This window comes from Eptesicus fuscus, chromosome 6, assembly GCF_027574615.1.
Source record: "Eptesicus fuscus isolate TK198812 chromosome 6, DD_ASM_mEF_20220401, whole genome shotgun sequence".
NCBI lineage: Eukaryota > Metazoa > Chordata > Mammalia > Chiroptera > Vespertilionidae > Eptesicus > Eptesicus fuscus.
In genome coordinates, this window is record NC_072478.1 from 54,990,838 (window position 1) to 55,007,331 (window position 16,494).

The 16,494-nt window shown below is 38.7% G+C and overlaps 1 protein-coding gene across 2 annotated transcripts in view; it reads left to right on the forward strand.

Annotated features, from left to right (window-relative positions):
- TTC29 (tetratricopeptide repeat domain 29) overlaps positions 1–16,494 on the forward strand; it is a 157,729-nt gene that overhangs the window by 23,182 nt on the left and 118,053 nt on the right. For both annotated transcript variants that reach the window (XM_028151410.2, XM_028151416.2), the window contains one exon: positions 9,227–9,450. In XM_028151410.2, coding sequence (XP_028007211.2) covers positions 9,227–9,450 — 224 coding nt within the window. The remainder of the gene's footprint in view (positions 1–9,226; positions 9,451–16,494) is intronic.

A 16,494-nucleotide genomic window follows, 5' to 3' on the forward strand; every position in this document is an offset into this window, starting at 1 on the left:
TAATTGAATCTGTCTTTGTTTCGTTCTACATGAATATTCTGTATATTCTAAAATAAATCACCCATGTTGAAGTGAATTCTTATTGTGCTATTGAGAGAATTCTTTGCTAATCAAAGTTTTTAATATTTTATTTTTTGTTGAAATACTTATATTAGTAACAGTCCAATTTACAAAATACTATGAGGTAAACTTCCTTAGTTATTATTGTTATTATTTTTATTATTAGATTTTTTAAAACAAATTAACGGTTCATTTGGATTAAATAGTGTTTTCCAAATAGCATTTTTCAGTTGGTATATATACTTTTAAAATGTTGAAAGTCTGACTGTGCTTTCTAACTTTGATTATCAAGAGATACAAATATGTATTTTCCAAAAATATAAAGCAAAACTTGTAAATGTAACAACTTCCTCTAAAGATTCAAATTAGTAAACTTCTAATTGCTTAGAAAAATCACAAAACATTCTATTCTATAACCTCTTGTGGGGTGGATTTTATTTACTTATTTTTAAGTTATCAATAAATCCAGCTATCTAAAATAAATCTGAATCTAAACTGAAACCAAAATCCTGCTGTATTACCAGTAATTAAGGTTCTGATTGCTGATAACATTTTAATCCTGATTAGTTTTTTCAGTTGATCATTTATTTGGATAGTGATTCTAATAAAATTTCCAGGAGCAGTATAAACTAATACATGCATTAGTGGTGTTTTGCTTTTATTATTTATTTATTTATAGTATAATATAGCACAATAGCTATACCTTTATATTATTTTTTTATTTTATCTTAAAGAAAATATGATTAAAATTTCACAAAGAAAATCAAGATTATTATAATGGCTATGATGTTAAAACTCATATTATATGATTAATCATAGCTCCAATAATATCAGTATGAGTTACTTTGTTTATAAAAAAATTAAGCTTCAGTGATCATATTATGTTCATTATATGTTCATTTTTCTTTAAGGATGTTCTGCTAAAATGTTTAGGAAAAATTAATAATAATGTTCATTTTAATGATTAAATATAATTGTAATGACTAATTATCAGAAAAGATAGATTTTTTGTCCCAAGTATAACAAATTCTATTTTTTGAGATATTAACTTCTGAATAGTTAAATTAAATTATATAGAAAATAAGCAGTTATCAGGTTATTTATGACTTGTGGATATACTGAGATGCAAAGTGTCTTTGTTTTAGAGAAATCATCATAATTTTAAAAGTGGTTTTATATATATTTCATTTGGATTAACAAAATGCCTCACTAAGTGTGTGAATGTTTATCTCTAAAATATATTTCTAGTTTTTCCAAACATGAGAATTGAATGGTTTGAAAACTTCATCTGTGAGATGCCATCTGCCCTATTTACATTTTTAAGAGTTGAGTATTTGTTAACTGATCTCATAGACAGCTACATGTTTTGCTGTTACCAGATGGATGAGATAGAATACCATGCATAACTTTACATTTATCTTCTTTGAGTGCCACCTTATTTGCATATCAATTAAAATAATATCTGTATTAAGATGGATAATGAAAGTTATCAAATTTACATGAAGTGACTGCAGTTTGCTGAATTTCCAGTAGATGCCCCCAGAGACCAGTCAACTCATTGGAAATCCTTTAAATTTGAAAAGACTTTTTTATATTGAAACTTTTTTTTCTTGCTATATTTTGAAGTAACTGAAAAATAAATTAAAGGTCATAAAATGCTCAACTTTCCAATGGTTATTACACAAAAATATGTATGAGTGATAGTAGTATGATTCTTAATCAGCATTATCAACATTATAACTAATCACTGTTAAAAACTTAAGTGTGTAAAATTAAGAAAAATGCTTTCAGTTTTCATTGTGAAATCATTCTATATGCTTTTAAAGTTTGCCCTAACCGGTTTGGCTCAGTGGATAGAGCATTGGCCTGCAGACTGAAGGGTCCCAGGTTCAATTCCAGTCAAGGGTATATACCTTGGTTGTGGGCACATCCCCAATAGGGGGTGTGCAGGAGGCAGATGATCGATGTCTTTCTCTCACTGATGTTTCTAACTCTCTATCCCTCTCCCTTCCTCTCTGTAAAAATTCAATAAAATATATTTTTTTAAAAAATAAAATAAATAAAGTTAAATCATTTCGAACATTGCTAACTTTTTTTCTTTCTGACTTATCTTAATATGCTGAAAAATGCTGTATCTTTGCTTTAGCTTTTTGTAGGGAATTGTCCTTTTCATGAAAAACTATAAAACATACCCAAATAATTTATGTGATTGTTATCAGTGTGTTTGTGTGTGTGTGTGTACATGTGTAAAATATATTTTCCCCATTCTAATTATACGTAATATCTACCTACACTGAAAAGTATGACTAAGAATAGTGACTCACTTTATTCCATGGAAATTATATTAACTGAAGCTATTTAAGTATTAATTTAAGAGTCAATGTTATTATCCCGTAGGTGATTCCAATAACATTTATACCTTCAATATGAATGTATGACTGTTATAACTGACACAAAGATAACCCACTAGTGACTTATAAATATTAATTTAATGGAATAAAAGTATTATCCTGACTTTTGATTAGATATTACATACCTTTTGAGTTTATCTTTGTCAGATTAAATAAAAATTTCATGATCTTTTTAAAGTATGGTTTTTTTATTGAATTGCTTTTGAAATATTTTACAGACTGTGAAGTTTCACCTGGATACAGAATTTCAGTTTGTAGTATGAAGAAAATATGTTAAATTTATTAATTCTATGATAGAATAGTTGATAATGCATTTTGATTTTGAAAGTCTGTAAGTAAGAGAGAATAAAATAAGCTGTCATATCTACTCATTCCATTCATTCATGTTTTTCATTTTTGTAGAAGTGTGTGCTTTTCATCCTTTTATGTGTTTGTCCCTTTCAGTGTTGTCCCTGTTAGACTTGACACCCTTGAGTGGGAATCACATTATTTAATTGGCTTTGCATGGATGCCGTTGGTTGTCTGCTCCCTCGTTTTAAGGACAGGGATTCTCTGGGAGATTCACAGAATGACGCCTGTCATTTCCCCAATCCAGTCGGGATCCAAACAACAGCTTTCAAATTGAAATTACATTGTAACTATCCAGTTATGTCAAATTCCTAAACAATCAATGCAAATAAACAGAAGATTGTGCAGGAGGAGGAGGAGAAGAAATATCAACAAGATTTTATATAGGTGGCAGCAATGTGATAAAGTAAAAAAAAAATTCAAAATTTCCAGTCTGAGAAACCTGGGTGGGAATTCCAACTTGGCCCCTATTAGTTTGTATTGCTTTGGGCAAGTCACAACCTCAGGTTTTTTGTTTATTTGTTTGTTTTTACCTGTAAAAATAGAAGTAGTACTTTGTAGAGTTACTGTGTGAGTTAGAAATAATGCCTACACAGTGTCTGACACACTTAGGTGCTCTATAAATGGTAGCTATTCAAAAATGGTTTCAGGCAGAGTTTAAAAATGATATAGTATCTCCATGGCCTTTTAACAGAAAGCTCCCCATTTCCCAGCGTCTCCACACATTCCGCTGCTGTGGAGGTATTCAAGATTGCTCAGTTTTACTTTCTGCCAGTCTATAGAATTTTTTAATTTTAGAATTTTTTAGGGAAATTTTGATGTAAATTCAGAATATTTACATATAATCTCTATTGAATAATGTCTTTGACTAGTAGTAATATAGTCCATGTTAAATGCATGACTGCTTAATTCTTTAAATCCGTTCTTCCCCAGTGCATCCCTTAGCCTAGGGCAGCCTCAGGTATCTGCAGTGGCAAAGATGTTCCTTAGGCCAATGACCGATAGATGTCCAGCACACCCATGAACGTCGCTACTTCTGCTTCCATGGATGGCATGCTTTCCGTCAGGACAACTCTTCCCAAATTCCACATGATCAAATCTCTCCATAAGTTTTTCCAGAATTCTCAATTTTCAGTATAGTGACTTCAGGCCAAGGAAATTTTTCTTCTCCTGATATTTAGAAAGAACATATTTTAATTTAAACTAATATTTGTTTTAATATGTAAATGAAACCAGAGACTAATCACTTCATGTCCAAGTGAAATAAATAATGCATTTGCATTCCATTTATATTTCTATTTGTATTTTAAAAAAATTCCTTTCCATAAAGTGAGTGGACTTTGGCTGTGGTTGTCTGTTATGAAATATAAAACCTGAGAAGTCCAAATATAGTATAATAGTGGAAATTAATAATAAAAATATTTTTTATTTTCAGATACCCAGCCAGTTTGTTGTAATAAATGAAAAATTTTGCAGTTAAAAGAAATTATTTGCATTAAGTATCTATAATAATAAAAACGTAATATGCTAATTAAACCGGAGGTCCTTCCAGATGAAGCCAGGGCCAGAGGGAAGCCAGGGTCCCAGATGCCAGCAGCTGGGGGAAGGAAGGCCTACTCTTGCATGAATTTCGTGTATTGGGCCTCTAGTAAAGTATAAATAAGAACCTATTTAGCAAACCACTATAATTGCTCTTTTTTGCTCTCAAATATTAGTAATAAGACTTAAAGAATGACACATATACGTGTGTATACACAGACGAATATAGAATAGAGATGATATTATAATAGTAACATGTATTCTGAAATACTATTCTATTTGAAATGTCTTTTGCAAAGAATGGTCTATTTTAAAAATGTACTTGAAATTTTAAAAATTGTTTTTAGTTACATGTTGTGGATATTTTGAGGTTGAAAGATGTCTTGGAAACAAGTTTACTCCAGTCCTTTCTGAATCAGTTTCGTGTTCTTTGGTCAGAGTCAGCAGAAACTGATTCTGACTAAATAAAGTGGAAATGATTTTATTGGCAGGATTTTAGGTAACTTGCTGAATTTAGGGGAGAACTGGCTCCAAAAAAAGGGCAAGACCTGACACCCTTGAATCTTGAATGGGTCTAGGTAGCAAGACCTACCGAGACTCCCGTCGGGATGTTGCTGTCAGGTGGTTTGAGCTCCAACAACCTTCTATACCTTTGTGTTTCTTACCTCAACTTTCAAAATCCTGGGAGAAGGGGCAGTGGCTTAATTGGAGTCACTGACCCACCTGTGCCCAGGGAGTCTTTGAAATCAGTCCAACCGAGAGGACACACAATGTGGGACCAGCCTTTTCCAAAGTACTGGGCATTCTGGGCAGACCCGGTCAGCCTCACCTTCCAGGGCAGGGAAATGGACCAGAGAGTGCTTTTCTCCATCTCTGTCCCAGGTGAGATTAGAACCAAGATGGCCTTGTCTAGTGCTTGTTTTTATTGTTTAAAATGAATAGTCTAATTTTTGTTCATTTATACTATTCTTTATTTCTGCTCCAGAATGCTCTCCTCACTCACAGGAAAACATGCTGGCAGCTCGGTCACAGACCTACGTTCGTGCCAGTGCTTGTTTGAAGCCTGGTTGGATTTCCAGCCCCTTGTCCTCTCAGACCTCCTATGCCACCCCAAAACTCTCTCTTGGGTATCCTTTTAGGCTCCTCAATCTCAAGTTATCTTAATCCAGATTCATTATCTTTCCCCAAAACTGTTCATCCCTTTGTGTTCTCCTCTTCAGCAAATTAGCAATTACCCCCTCCAAAAACCTGATGTCATCTTAGCTCTTCTCTTTCCATTACCCCCAACATTCACTCATTGATCGAGTAATCACTATTTTTCTCTCCTATGTGTTGAATCCACCTGCTTCTACTTATCTCCTTAATTTCCCTCAGTTCCATTGTATGACATTCAAATTAAACTGGGCATCTGGCCCAGCTTTATCTGGCATCCCTGAGCACTGGGGTTTGTCGGCGTTCACTTCCAGATCTTGATCTAGGACCTTGTGATAGACACTGACTTTGCCTATCTGTATCCATTTCTCCCTGCTGCTTTGCCAGCGTAACTCCAGTTTTGTTTAGGGTAGCAAGGTGCCCTAGAACAGGCAGAACCTTTGTTTTTCTAGTCTCCTTATAGCAAGGATGGCCGTGGGACAGGGTTCTGGCCAGTGGAACCAAAGTGGACATCTGTTAGTAGTTGCAGAACTGTTTCTCTTTTCCCCAATAATAGGGAAAGACACAGCTGGTGCCATCCCATCCTCCCCTTTTTTTGTGGCCTTGAAGGTGGAAATGACCATTGGGAGTTGGAGAAGTCCTCCAGTGACCAGCAGGGGACAAGCATTAAGGAAAGGTTAAAATAAGGTTCAAGGCATGGGCCTTGAACTTGCTGGCCACTGCACCACCACCAGTAGCAGCCTACCTTTAGGCATCTTGTGCTGAGAGAAACATAAACCTCTCATTTTGAAGGCAATGTGAGGCCAGTTTTCTCTTGCTTGTCGTTGAATGTTTCCCTAACCTGTGGGGTTCTATCTCTGATGCACGCGATCCATCCTTTTCCATCAGCTCTGGAAATATACTGACCTGACTCCCTCCATCCCTCCTCAGTGCTTCTTATTCTCAGAGTTGTAGCTGTGTCCTCCTTCTGTCCCCAGTGGACAGTCCACACAACAGCCTTCAGCACTCATCCCCTTCCTATGGCATTGTGGGGAGGGGAGGAGAGAGGACCTGGGCTTTCACAGCATCCCATTGCTTCTTCTCCACACTCTCTCATGACTAGAAGGCAGGAACTCAAATATGTTATTTCCTCCTGCCATGTAGGTATGGCATATATTAATATGCACACTTCACAGATGACAAGAAATGAGGTTCAGGGGGAGTTTGTAATCCTGGGTCTTCTGACCCAGACTTTGGGTGTTTTGACTAATTCTAGTCTATTTCCACTCCACACAGAAATTTATTTAGATGTATTTTTATTAATTTCAGAGAGGAAGGGAGAGGGAGAGATAGAAACATCAATGATGAGAGAGAATCATTGATTAGATGCTTCCTGCACACCCCCTACTGGAGATTGAGCCCACAACCTGGCATGTGTCCTTGACTGGAATCAAACCTGGGACCCTTCAGTCCGCAGGCCAATGCTCTATCCCCTGAGCCAAACCAGCCAGGGCCACACTGAAATTTTTATTGCAAGTAGTATCACATCAAATCAGTTGTTCTAAATATTTAATTGTCTTCTATTTATTAAAAAAAGGAATGTAAAATAGTTAATATAAAGCTGTATCATTTGGCCTCTAAATTCTTGTTTAGTGGAATAATAGCCACCCTATTTCCTGCATGGCAATTTGCATCTGAAATTATTTATTATTTGTTTGTTTATTTGTTGACTAGTGGCCCGGTGCATGAAATTTGTGCACTGGGGGAGGGGGGGGTCCCCCAGCCTGGCCTGTGCCCTGTCACAGTGCGGGAGCCCCGAGATCCATTGCCCCAAAGAGGTAGGACCCACCCACCCATTCAGGGCTCTTCGATGGATTGCCCCAAAAAGGTAGGCCGGAGCCGGGGATCCCACCTCCATGCCGTGCAGAGCTGTGGGACCCCCAGGCCTTGCCGCACAGAGGCCTCCACTGGGCCATGCCCTCGGGCCGGGCCGCGCAGAGGCCTCTAGACCCCAGCAGAGGCACGCAGAGGACTCCACTGGGCCCCTGGCCTTCTGTTAATGGATTGTGATGGCGTGACGCAAGTCCCCGATGCTGCAAATCCCTGCCCACCTGCACCTGCTGTGCATGCAGCCTGCTGATTGGTCATTACGCATGAGGGCGTCTTGACCATTTGCATATTACTCTTTTATTATGTAGACTAGAGGCCCAATGCATGATTAAATCATGCACGTGTAGGGTCCCCTAGGCCTAACCTGCCATCCTGGTGCCGGAGCGGACAGGCACCGAGCTCCCATGAAAGCTCTGAAAGCTCCCATGAAAGCTTCTGAAAGGCCTGATGGGGAGCGGACAGGCACCCAGCTCCCACGCTTTCGCTTTCAATCGCGGGGGAGCTGGGTGCCTGTCCGCTGGTGCACCAGGCCTTTCAGAAGCCTCTGGCGTGGGGGAGGCTTCTGAAAGACCTGGTGCCAGAGCGGACAGGCACCCAGCCCCCCCGCTTTTGATGGTCGCGGCAGGATGTGGGCTCGCTGCCCCAGAGGCCCCTTCTGTTCTGCAGCACAGCCACGGTGACGCGAGCTCAGCGTTCTGCCGGCCCAATCAGCCACCCCAGCCACCCCGAATCCCGCGCCCCCGTGCCTCCTGGCCAATCGTGGGCATAGCGAAGGTACGGTCAATTTGCATATTTGTCTATTATTAGGTAGGATTGTTTTCTCCCATAAGAATACAAACTTTCCCCAGGGCATTGAACCTAATTGGTCTAGAACAGTGGTTGGTGCTTAGCAGGAAACTCAATAGCTATTTTTTGAATAAATAAATAGAATATTTACTTGTCACTTTATCTCCTTACATATGATTTATTATTAAGTTAGTAGTGTGATATTAATCTAACAAATTATAGTGTAAGCCTAACATAAGTAATTCAAAAATATATTTAGTAATACATTTCAATAAACATATTCTGCATGAAGGAATGAATGAATGAATGAGCCTCCATAACATACAGTGAAACCATTTACTCTAGACTGCATGCTTTGATATTAAAATATTTCACTTTTTTTTTTGTTTGTTTGCTCAGGTTATTGTTTTTTTTTTGTTTGTTTTGGTAAAAGTCTAGTATATCAAGTATTTTTGGATGTCATCAATTGCCATGGTCTGGAATGTTTGGTGCCCAAATTCATATGTTGAAATCCTAATCCCTGAAAGTGGTAGTAAATAGGGGCTTCGGGAGGTTCTCAGGTCATGGGTAGATCCCTCATGAATGGTATTAGTACCTGATAAAAGAGGCTCCAGAGAGATCCCTAGCCCCTTCTACTATGTGAGGGCACAACACAGCTAAAAGGCACCAGCACAAATCACACTGATGCCTTGATCTTGAACTTCTAGCCTCCAGAACTGTGAGTGATAAATTTATTTTGTAGATAAGCTACTCAGTAATATTTTGTTACAGCAGCTCAAACAGACTAAGACATCAGTCAACTACTTAGCTTGTTTGTCCATATCAAAGGGAGCTCAGCTTTAGAATTGATATATTTATAATGTATTTTTATTAAAACTACTGAGTTTAGATAGCTCCTGGCATCTTTCATTAAACTGAAGTTGTTCAGTGGTTAGTTTTCAGTGCTTTCACTGAGGAAAAAAAGGCAGCATGATTCAACCTTTCATTATTATAGGATAAAAACACTGCATAGACTTCAAGAATGAAAATAACATTTTGAGTGTTCTGATTCTCACTCCCAGTTACCGGAACACATACAAGAAGAACGTCTGCGTGGACATGCTGCGAGATGGTTATCACAAGTCCTTCACTGAGCTCTTTGCCCTGATGGAGAAGTGGGATGCCCTGAGGGATGCTGCAAGAGTCAGGTCCGTCTTCTGGTTGCAGAAACCCCTGGAGGAGCAGCCTGATAAGCTGGACCACTTCTACTACTACCTGACCAGGGCCGAGGTGGCTGAAAGGAAAAGTAAGTGCAGGGAGGATTCCAAATTGTTTCTTGTATACTGATATGCCTTGATGTGGGGGTGGGGGAACAAGGAGAGACAAACCAAAGAACTTATATACTTACTAGTGGCCCAGTGCATGAAATTCATGCACGGAGTGGGGAGGGTACCCTCAGCCCAGCCTGCACCCTCTCCAATCAGGGACCCCTTGGGGGATGTCCAACTGCTGGTTTAGGCCCAATCCCAGAGTCGGACATCCCTCTCATAATCTAGGACTGCTGGCTCCTAACCACTCACCTGCCTTCCTGCCTGATCTCCCCTAACTGCCTCTGCCTGCCTACCTGATTGCCTCTAATCCCTCTTCCTGCCTGCCTGATCGCCCCTAAACTCTCTGCCTGCCTGCCTGATTGCCCCTAACTGCCTCTGCCAGCCTGATCACCCCTAACTGCCTCTGCCTGCCTGATTGCCCCTAACTGCCCTCCCCTGCTGGCCTGATCTCGCCCCCAACTGCCCTCCCCTGTGGCCAATTTGGTTCTGATTGGTCAGTTTCTATGCCAGTCAGCTCTGCCTCCTAGGCAGCCATTGGCTCCTCACAATTCACCCAGATTTGGTTCTGATTGGTCAGTTTCTATGCCAGTCAGCATCTCTGGGCATATCTCTAGGCCTGGACAGAGAGGTAGGGCTGATCAGCAGCCCCCATGGAGGCCTGGAGAGAAACAGAGGTGCGGCTGCTGGTGAAGCCCTGAGAGAAAGAGAGAGGCAACGGCTGATCAACAGCTGCCATGGAGGCTGCAGATCAGACCCTGCCTCTCTCTTTGGGCCTCTCTCCATGCCTGATCCGCAGCCCCCTCAGCTGTGGCAACCCAGCACTGACTGCAGGACTGACTTCCAGTGTTTGGTCGAGCCTTCAGACAGTTGTTACGGACCCTGGGTTTTTATATATTAGGACTAGAGGCCCAGGGCACAAATTCCTGCATGGGTGGGGTCCTTCGGCCTGGCCGGCAATTGGGGCTGATCGGGGCCATCTTGCCCAGTCTCCATTGGGGCGATCAGCACCAGCTAGCTGGGGGAAGGGACCGAGGGAGGTTGGCTGTGGGAGCTCACTGACCACTAGGGGGAAGCTCCTGAATTAAGCATATGCCCCCTGGTGTTCAATGTGCATCATAGCGACTGGTCAACTAGTTGTTCAGTTGTTCGGTCACAATGGTCGCTTAAGCTTTTATATAGAGAGATATGCATAGCCCATGGACATGGGCAATAGGGTGGGGAAGCCCTGAGGAGATGGGTAGGGGCTAGATGGAGGGTAACAAAGAAGGGGGGAATAGGAGACATTTTAATACTGTCAACAATAAAAAATGTATTTAAAAAATTGTTTCATGTATGAATTTGAGACATTAAGACATCTTAGCACAGTTCAACCTAGTCAAATAAGCATCTTTATGGAATAAATGCCAGAATCTTGAATCACAGGGCTGCCCCAGACACAGGGGTATTGTGGTGATGTCATTGCAAACCAGAGGAGACAAGGAATAGCACCCAATACCATCTCCACAACTTTCCGATGTATTAAAATCTTCTGTATCCTTAATTATGAAACTTTCCAGAGTTCTTCTTTGTATATGAACTGGACATTGACTTTCACTGAGGAGAAACTTTCAAAGAGCATTAGAATTTGAAAATTATACTGATTTTCTAGTTTTTATATAATGGAACTTGAGGGTTTCATCAATAAATGCTATAGATTTCAATCAGAATTTTTATTAGTAAATAGTGAGAAGAAGGAAAAGCTGCAAATCACAATTATGAATAAAATTGTTAATTTTATATATTTCATCACATTGTTTCTAACAGATTCTTTTTTTTAGGACTTTGTGTGTCCTAAAATTTTCTAGAACGTCACTATGTTTCATGTATTGAAGAAAATATTTTAATCTCTACTATAAAACTGATCTTGTTGTCATTAGTATTTCTTAGTTGCATATTAGAAATTAGTCATTTTATATCATCAAAGACAGGAAATCCTAGATTTTTACATACATTTGGTTTTCTAAATCATTATTTTCTTCAACTTCTTGTGTGAAAGTATCATAGGACTTAAAGAGAGAAGCTCAGGCCCTAGCATGACAATGTCTACATTTCACTTCAGGCCTTTCTATGAGAAAATATTAGGCAACATTTTGTTACTTAATGCTACAATGGGGAAAATTGATGGGGCCATGGAAACAGCATCAGAAGATACCAAGAAGTCTTTCAACCTCCATAGTAGTCAATACGTATTTCTCATCAGGTTGTGACCTGACCAGGAGTTACACAAAAATCCTACCACTGCCACCATAAGTGAACTAGTGTGTGTGTGTGTGTGTGTGTGTGTGTGTGTGTAGATAGGAGGTGATTATTTGTATTATGAGAAGCATTTAACTGTAGAATTTACTTTTAAAATAGAATACTTGGGCAAATTTTAAAGTGTTATTTACATATAATTACTCTAGAAATTAACTTTTATAAATAAAAAATGCTATTCTAAAAAACCTACATACTAATATCAGCCACAAATTCTGAAGTGATATTTACACTGAAAATGAAATTGATCAAGATTAAATTTGCCCAGTGGTCATTTTTTTTCAAGTTGAATCATCATATTCACTAAAGGCTTTAAATAGAGGCTTTCATTTAAGTAGAATAAACATGAGTCAAATACATCTCTTCAGAAAGTGTCAATAATATGAGAAACTTACCATAAAGCATTTTGTAATGATAAGGAAACTAAAAATGCTAAATAGTCTATTTTAAGGTAGAAAACATTTTAATTTATAATCTTTTTTAAAGAAAAGTACCTGTACATATAAGTAAAAATGTTTCTCCAATTCCAAAAATTAGCAAAGTCCAAATTTTATAATAACCAATATCTTATATACATGGTATAAATAATGAAAATAAATATTTCTTCACTGAGTGGTCTATTATATATCCATAGTAACCAAGTTTGCATTTGTTAAATGGAACAAACTTACCTCTTGCCCAAAATTACTCTTTTATAGGGTTATCTCCATCAAAATGCAGTGGCTTTTGCCTGTTTGAAATGGAGAAAATTAAAATTATTGCAATAAATATTATTGGAAATGCTTCCATTGCAGGACATATAAAACATTCATATGTTCTTTTTAAAATTTTGTATACTTTTTTTTCCACATTTAACACATGAATTTCGTTGGGAGAAAATTGTTACTTGAGTTAAGACTGTCCCAGGAAATGGGTAAGGAATATTCACCTTCACTCTTACTAACTTGGATTAATCCTAAATCTTAAAACATGCGCATGCACACACACACGCTTCATGTAATATATAGAAATCTGTTAATAGTACCTCAAGATTCGATTGCATGTGGTTGTGGGATCTGAGACATTTACCCTGAAGTAGCATATCTCTGAGCATTCACATTTCTTCTCATTGGAAATACTGTCACTCTAGCGCAGTGATGGCAAACCTATGACACGCGTGTCAGCACTGACACGCGTAGCCATTTCTGATGACACGTGGCCGCCTCAGAGGATGAAACATTTGCTGCTCCTGAGGATGAAACATTTGCGACTAGTCTTGGAGTAACTCCAAGACTCTAGTCGCAAATGTTTCATCCTCCCCTATTAGACACTCTGTGCCGGAGATCTGTAGGCCAAAACAACAGAAGTCTGGCACAGAGCGTCTAGTTCTGGGACTTCCGGTTAAGCTGGGATCTTTGCCCTCACTTCCGCCGGCAGAGCAGGGAGCAGCGGAACACAGCGGGGGACGCATCTCTGGGGGCCCTGCCATTACCAGTAACCAAATAACAGTTAACCACAGCAACCATTATCTACTGTTCTGGGGTGTCATGGATCTCTAATCCATCATTACTGAGATAAGTGAGGGGGAGGCTGGGAGAGGCGAGGGTTTGTGGCATGCTATGGGTGCCATTTCCCGCCATTAGAAATAGCGGCAGCCATTTTAATTCACATAAGGAACACCATTTTGCTCCATAGTGCAGACTCCATTTCACCACTATTACTGTTGTGCATCCTTATTAACCCCTATTTCTGCTTATTAACCCTGCCCTTTCCTAAAAGACAGTTATATGCACCATTTTGTGGTTAGTTAGGTTAGTTAACCCCTAATTGCCTGCAGGCCTAACAAGCTATCTATAATTCTGTCTTCTGTCACTGCCCCCCTGATGGAGAACCCAAAAAATAAAATACTAAGGTTAAGTAAAGGAAGAGGTAGTAGCAGTGGCCGACCCTTTCAAGAGACATGGACCAAGATGTATGGCTTTATAGAAAAAAATGGCAGATCATTTTGCGTTCTATGTACTGAAACGGTAGTAAGCAGAACGTGGAATATAAATAGACATTTTGAAACTAATCATTCTCAGCTCTTGGAAAAAAGTGAGGATGAAAGGAAGGAATACATTTCCAGGCAGCTACACCTTTATAAGAGCCAATCTAATTCCATCCTTAAATTTATGAAAGGCTCTACAAATTTAACATCTGCAAGTTTGAGCATTGCTCACTCTACAGCTCAGCATGGAAAAGGGTTCAATGAGGGAGAATTTATTAAAGAAACTCTCCTAAGATGTGCACCAGTTCTATTTCACGATATGCAGAATAAAGATGCAATTATTAAGAGACTATCTGAGTTACCACTCAGTAGAAATATCATAAAAGACTGAATAATGAGACTAAACACAAATGTACAACATCAATTAAAGAGAGACATAAGGAAGTGTAAATATTTTTCAATCTCTCTTGATGAAACTACTGATGTCACATCACATGCTCAGTTGACCATTATTGGTCGATATTCTGATGGTCTCACAATGAGAGAAGAGTTTATAAAGTTAGTATCAGTGTCAACAAGTAAATCAGGAAGTGAAATATGTAAGGTTGTTATACAAACATTTCGTGACCTAAGCATTGATATCTCTAAAGTTGTGTCAGTGACGACAGATGGGGCACCAAATATGGTGGGGGAAAAAGTCGGATTTGTCAAATTGTTTATAGAAGCTATTGGACATCCGATTGTGCCTTTTCATTGTATTATCCATCAGGAGGCTTTATGTGCCAAGGCAGGATTCACCGACTTAAACAACTTAATGTCAGTTGTTACAAAAATAGTTAATTTAATAGCTGCTCGCCCCCTTCACAAGCGAGAATTTTCGGCACTTTTACTGATTCCACCTACAGTGGACTGCTGATGTACAATAATGTAAGATGGCTGAGCCGAGGCAAAGTTCTTGAGCGCTTTGTGGAGTGCTTTGAAGAAATTAAGGTATTTCTTGACGATAAGGATCTGGAAAACTTTCCTCAGCTTAATGATGATAAGTGGGTCAACACCCTGATGTTTTTTACAGATCTCTCTGTTCATATTAATGAACTGAACTTAAAGTTACAAGGTTTTGGCAAAAGTATTGACGTTATGTTTGGATACATAAAAGCTTTTGAAAGTAAAGTTAAAATTTTCAAGCAAGATGTAGAAACTAAAACTTGTAAGTATTTTCCTCGAGTAACAAAGTATTTTGAGAAGGCCAGTGCAGCTGTACAAAATGAAATGGAACTCTTGCATATGAAGTACCAGCATGTTTTAGACTTGTTACTTGACCAGTTTAGTGATAGATTTAGTCAATTTAGAAGTCTAGAACAGACCATGAAAATAATTAAGTATCCTGATGTAGTAGTCTACAGTAGTTTGGAATTAAATGGTTTCCAATGGATGCAAATTGATGATTTGGAGATGCAACTTGAAGAATTTCAAGACAGTATCTGGACTCAGGTGTTTGTCGACTTGAGGTCAAAGCTTGAGAATCTGGAGAATCAAGAGGAGTGCCACTACGAACAGGAAATTTGGAGTGCCTGGAACCGACTACCAGACACTTTTAGCACCCTGAAAAATATAGTAATGGCTTTACTCACAATTTTTCCCTCTGCATACTTTTGTGAGGCCTTATTCTCAGCGGTAAATAATATCAAAACCAACAAAAGAAACAGATTGACAGATGAAGTTAGTAGTGCTTGCTTGGGCCTGAAGTGTACAAAATACCAACCTTCAATTGAAGATTTAGCCAATGAAATTCAGCAACAAAAAGTCACTAATAGGCAGATTAGTTAAAGAGTTCCCCCTACCCCTCACTTATCTTAGTTCACAGCACCCCACACAAGCTAAATAATATCAAGACCAACAAAAGAAACCGACTGACGGATGAACAAAGAAGTCACTGAGCAGGTAAGTTAAATATTTAGTTTTTGGTTTATTAAATACAATTATATATAATAATTATATATTTATGTTATTTAAACTATAAATATCGCGAAATAATGTTTTTTCTTCAAAATGACACACTACCCGAGTTATGCTCAGTTTTTTGGCGAAGTTTGACACACCAAGCTCAAAAGGTTGCCCATCACTGCTCTAGCCGTTACCATGAAGTTCGTTTTATCAAAGCTGTGACACTAACAATAGCCATCTTGGGGTCAGTTCTGTCTCTTAAGACTTATAAAGCGGGAACCTAGACTTATTTAAATTATTTTACAAAACATTTTCTGTTTTCTAGCAAAGAAGTGTTTAAAGTAAGCCGGTTATTGCTTTTTGGATTATTTTCCATCTGTTAAAGTGTTTCTTTGTCCCTGATGTTTCTTATATTACCCGTTGTTATGAGTAATCTCTGTACCATCTGTAACATTATGATTATGGCCCTGTGCCCCCATGGGGCTAGAGAAGAGATGACAATAATGGTAATGGGCAACTGAATCAATAGATAATTCAAACATTACTTACACTTGACTTTATTTTTATAAATAAATCTTTATTGTTGAAAATATTAGATATGTCCCTTTTTTCCCCCTTTGCCTCTCTAACCCCCTTCCACCTGCCAAGCCTTCACCACCCACCCACTACCTCAGGTTAGTCTCCGCTTTTCATCTGTGCTGCTGCAGGATGGCTCTCCGGAATCTCCTTCAAAAAGAGGCCGACAGGGAAAACTTTTGTTTTACTTTATTTTTAGCTATAAATCCTATTTTGAGGTCAATCTAATTTCCAGTGGAAT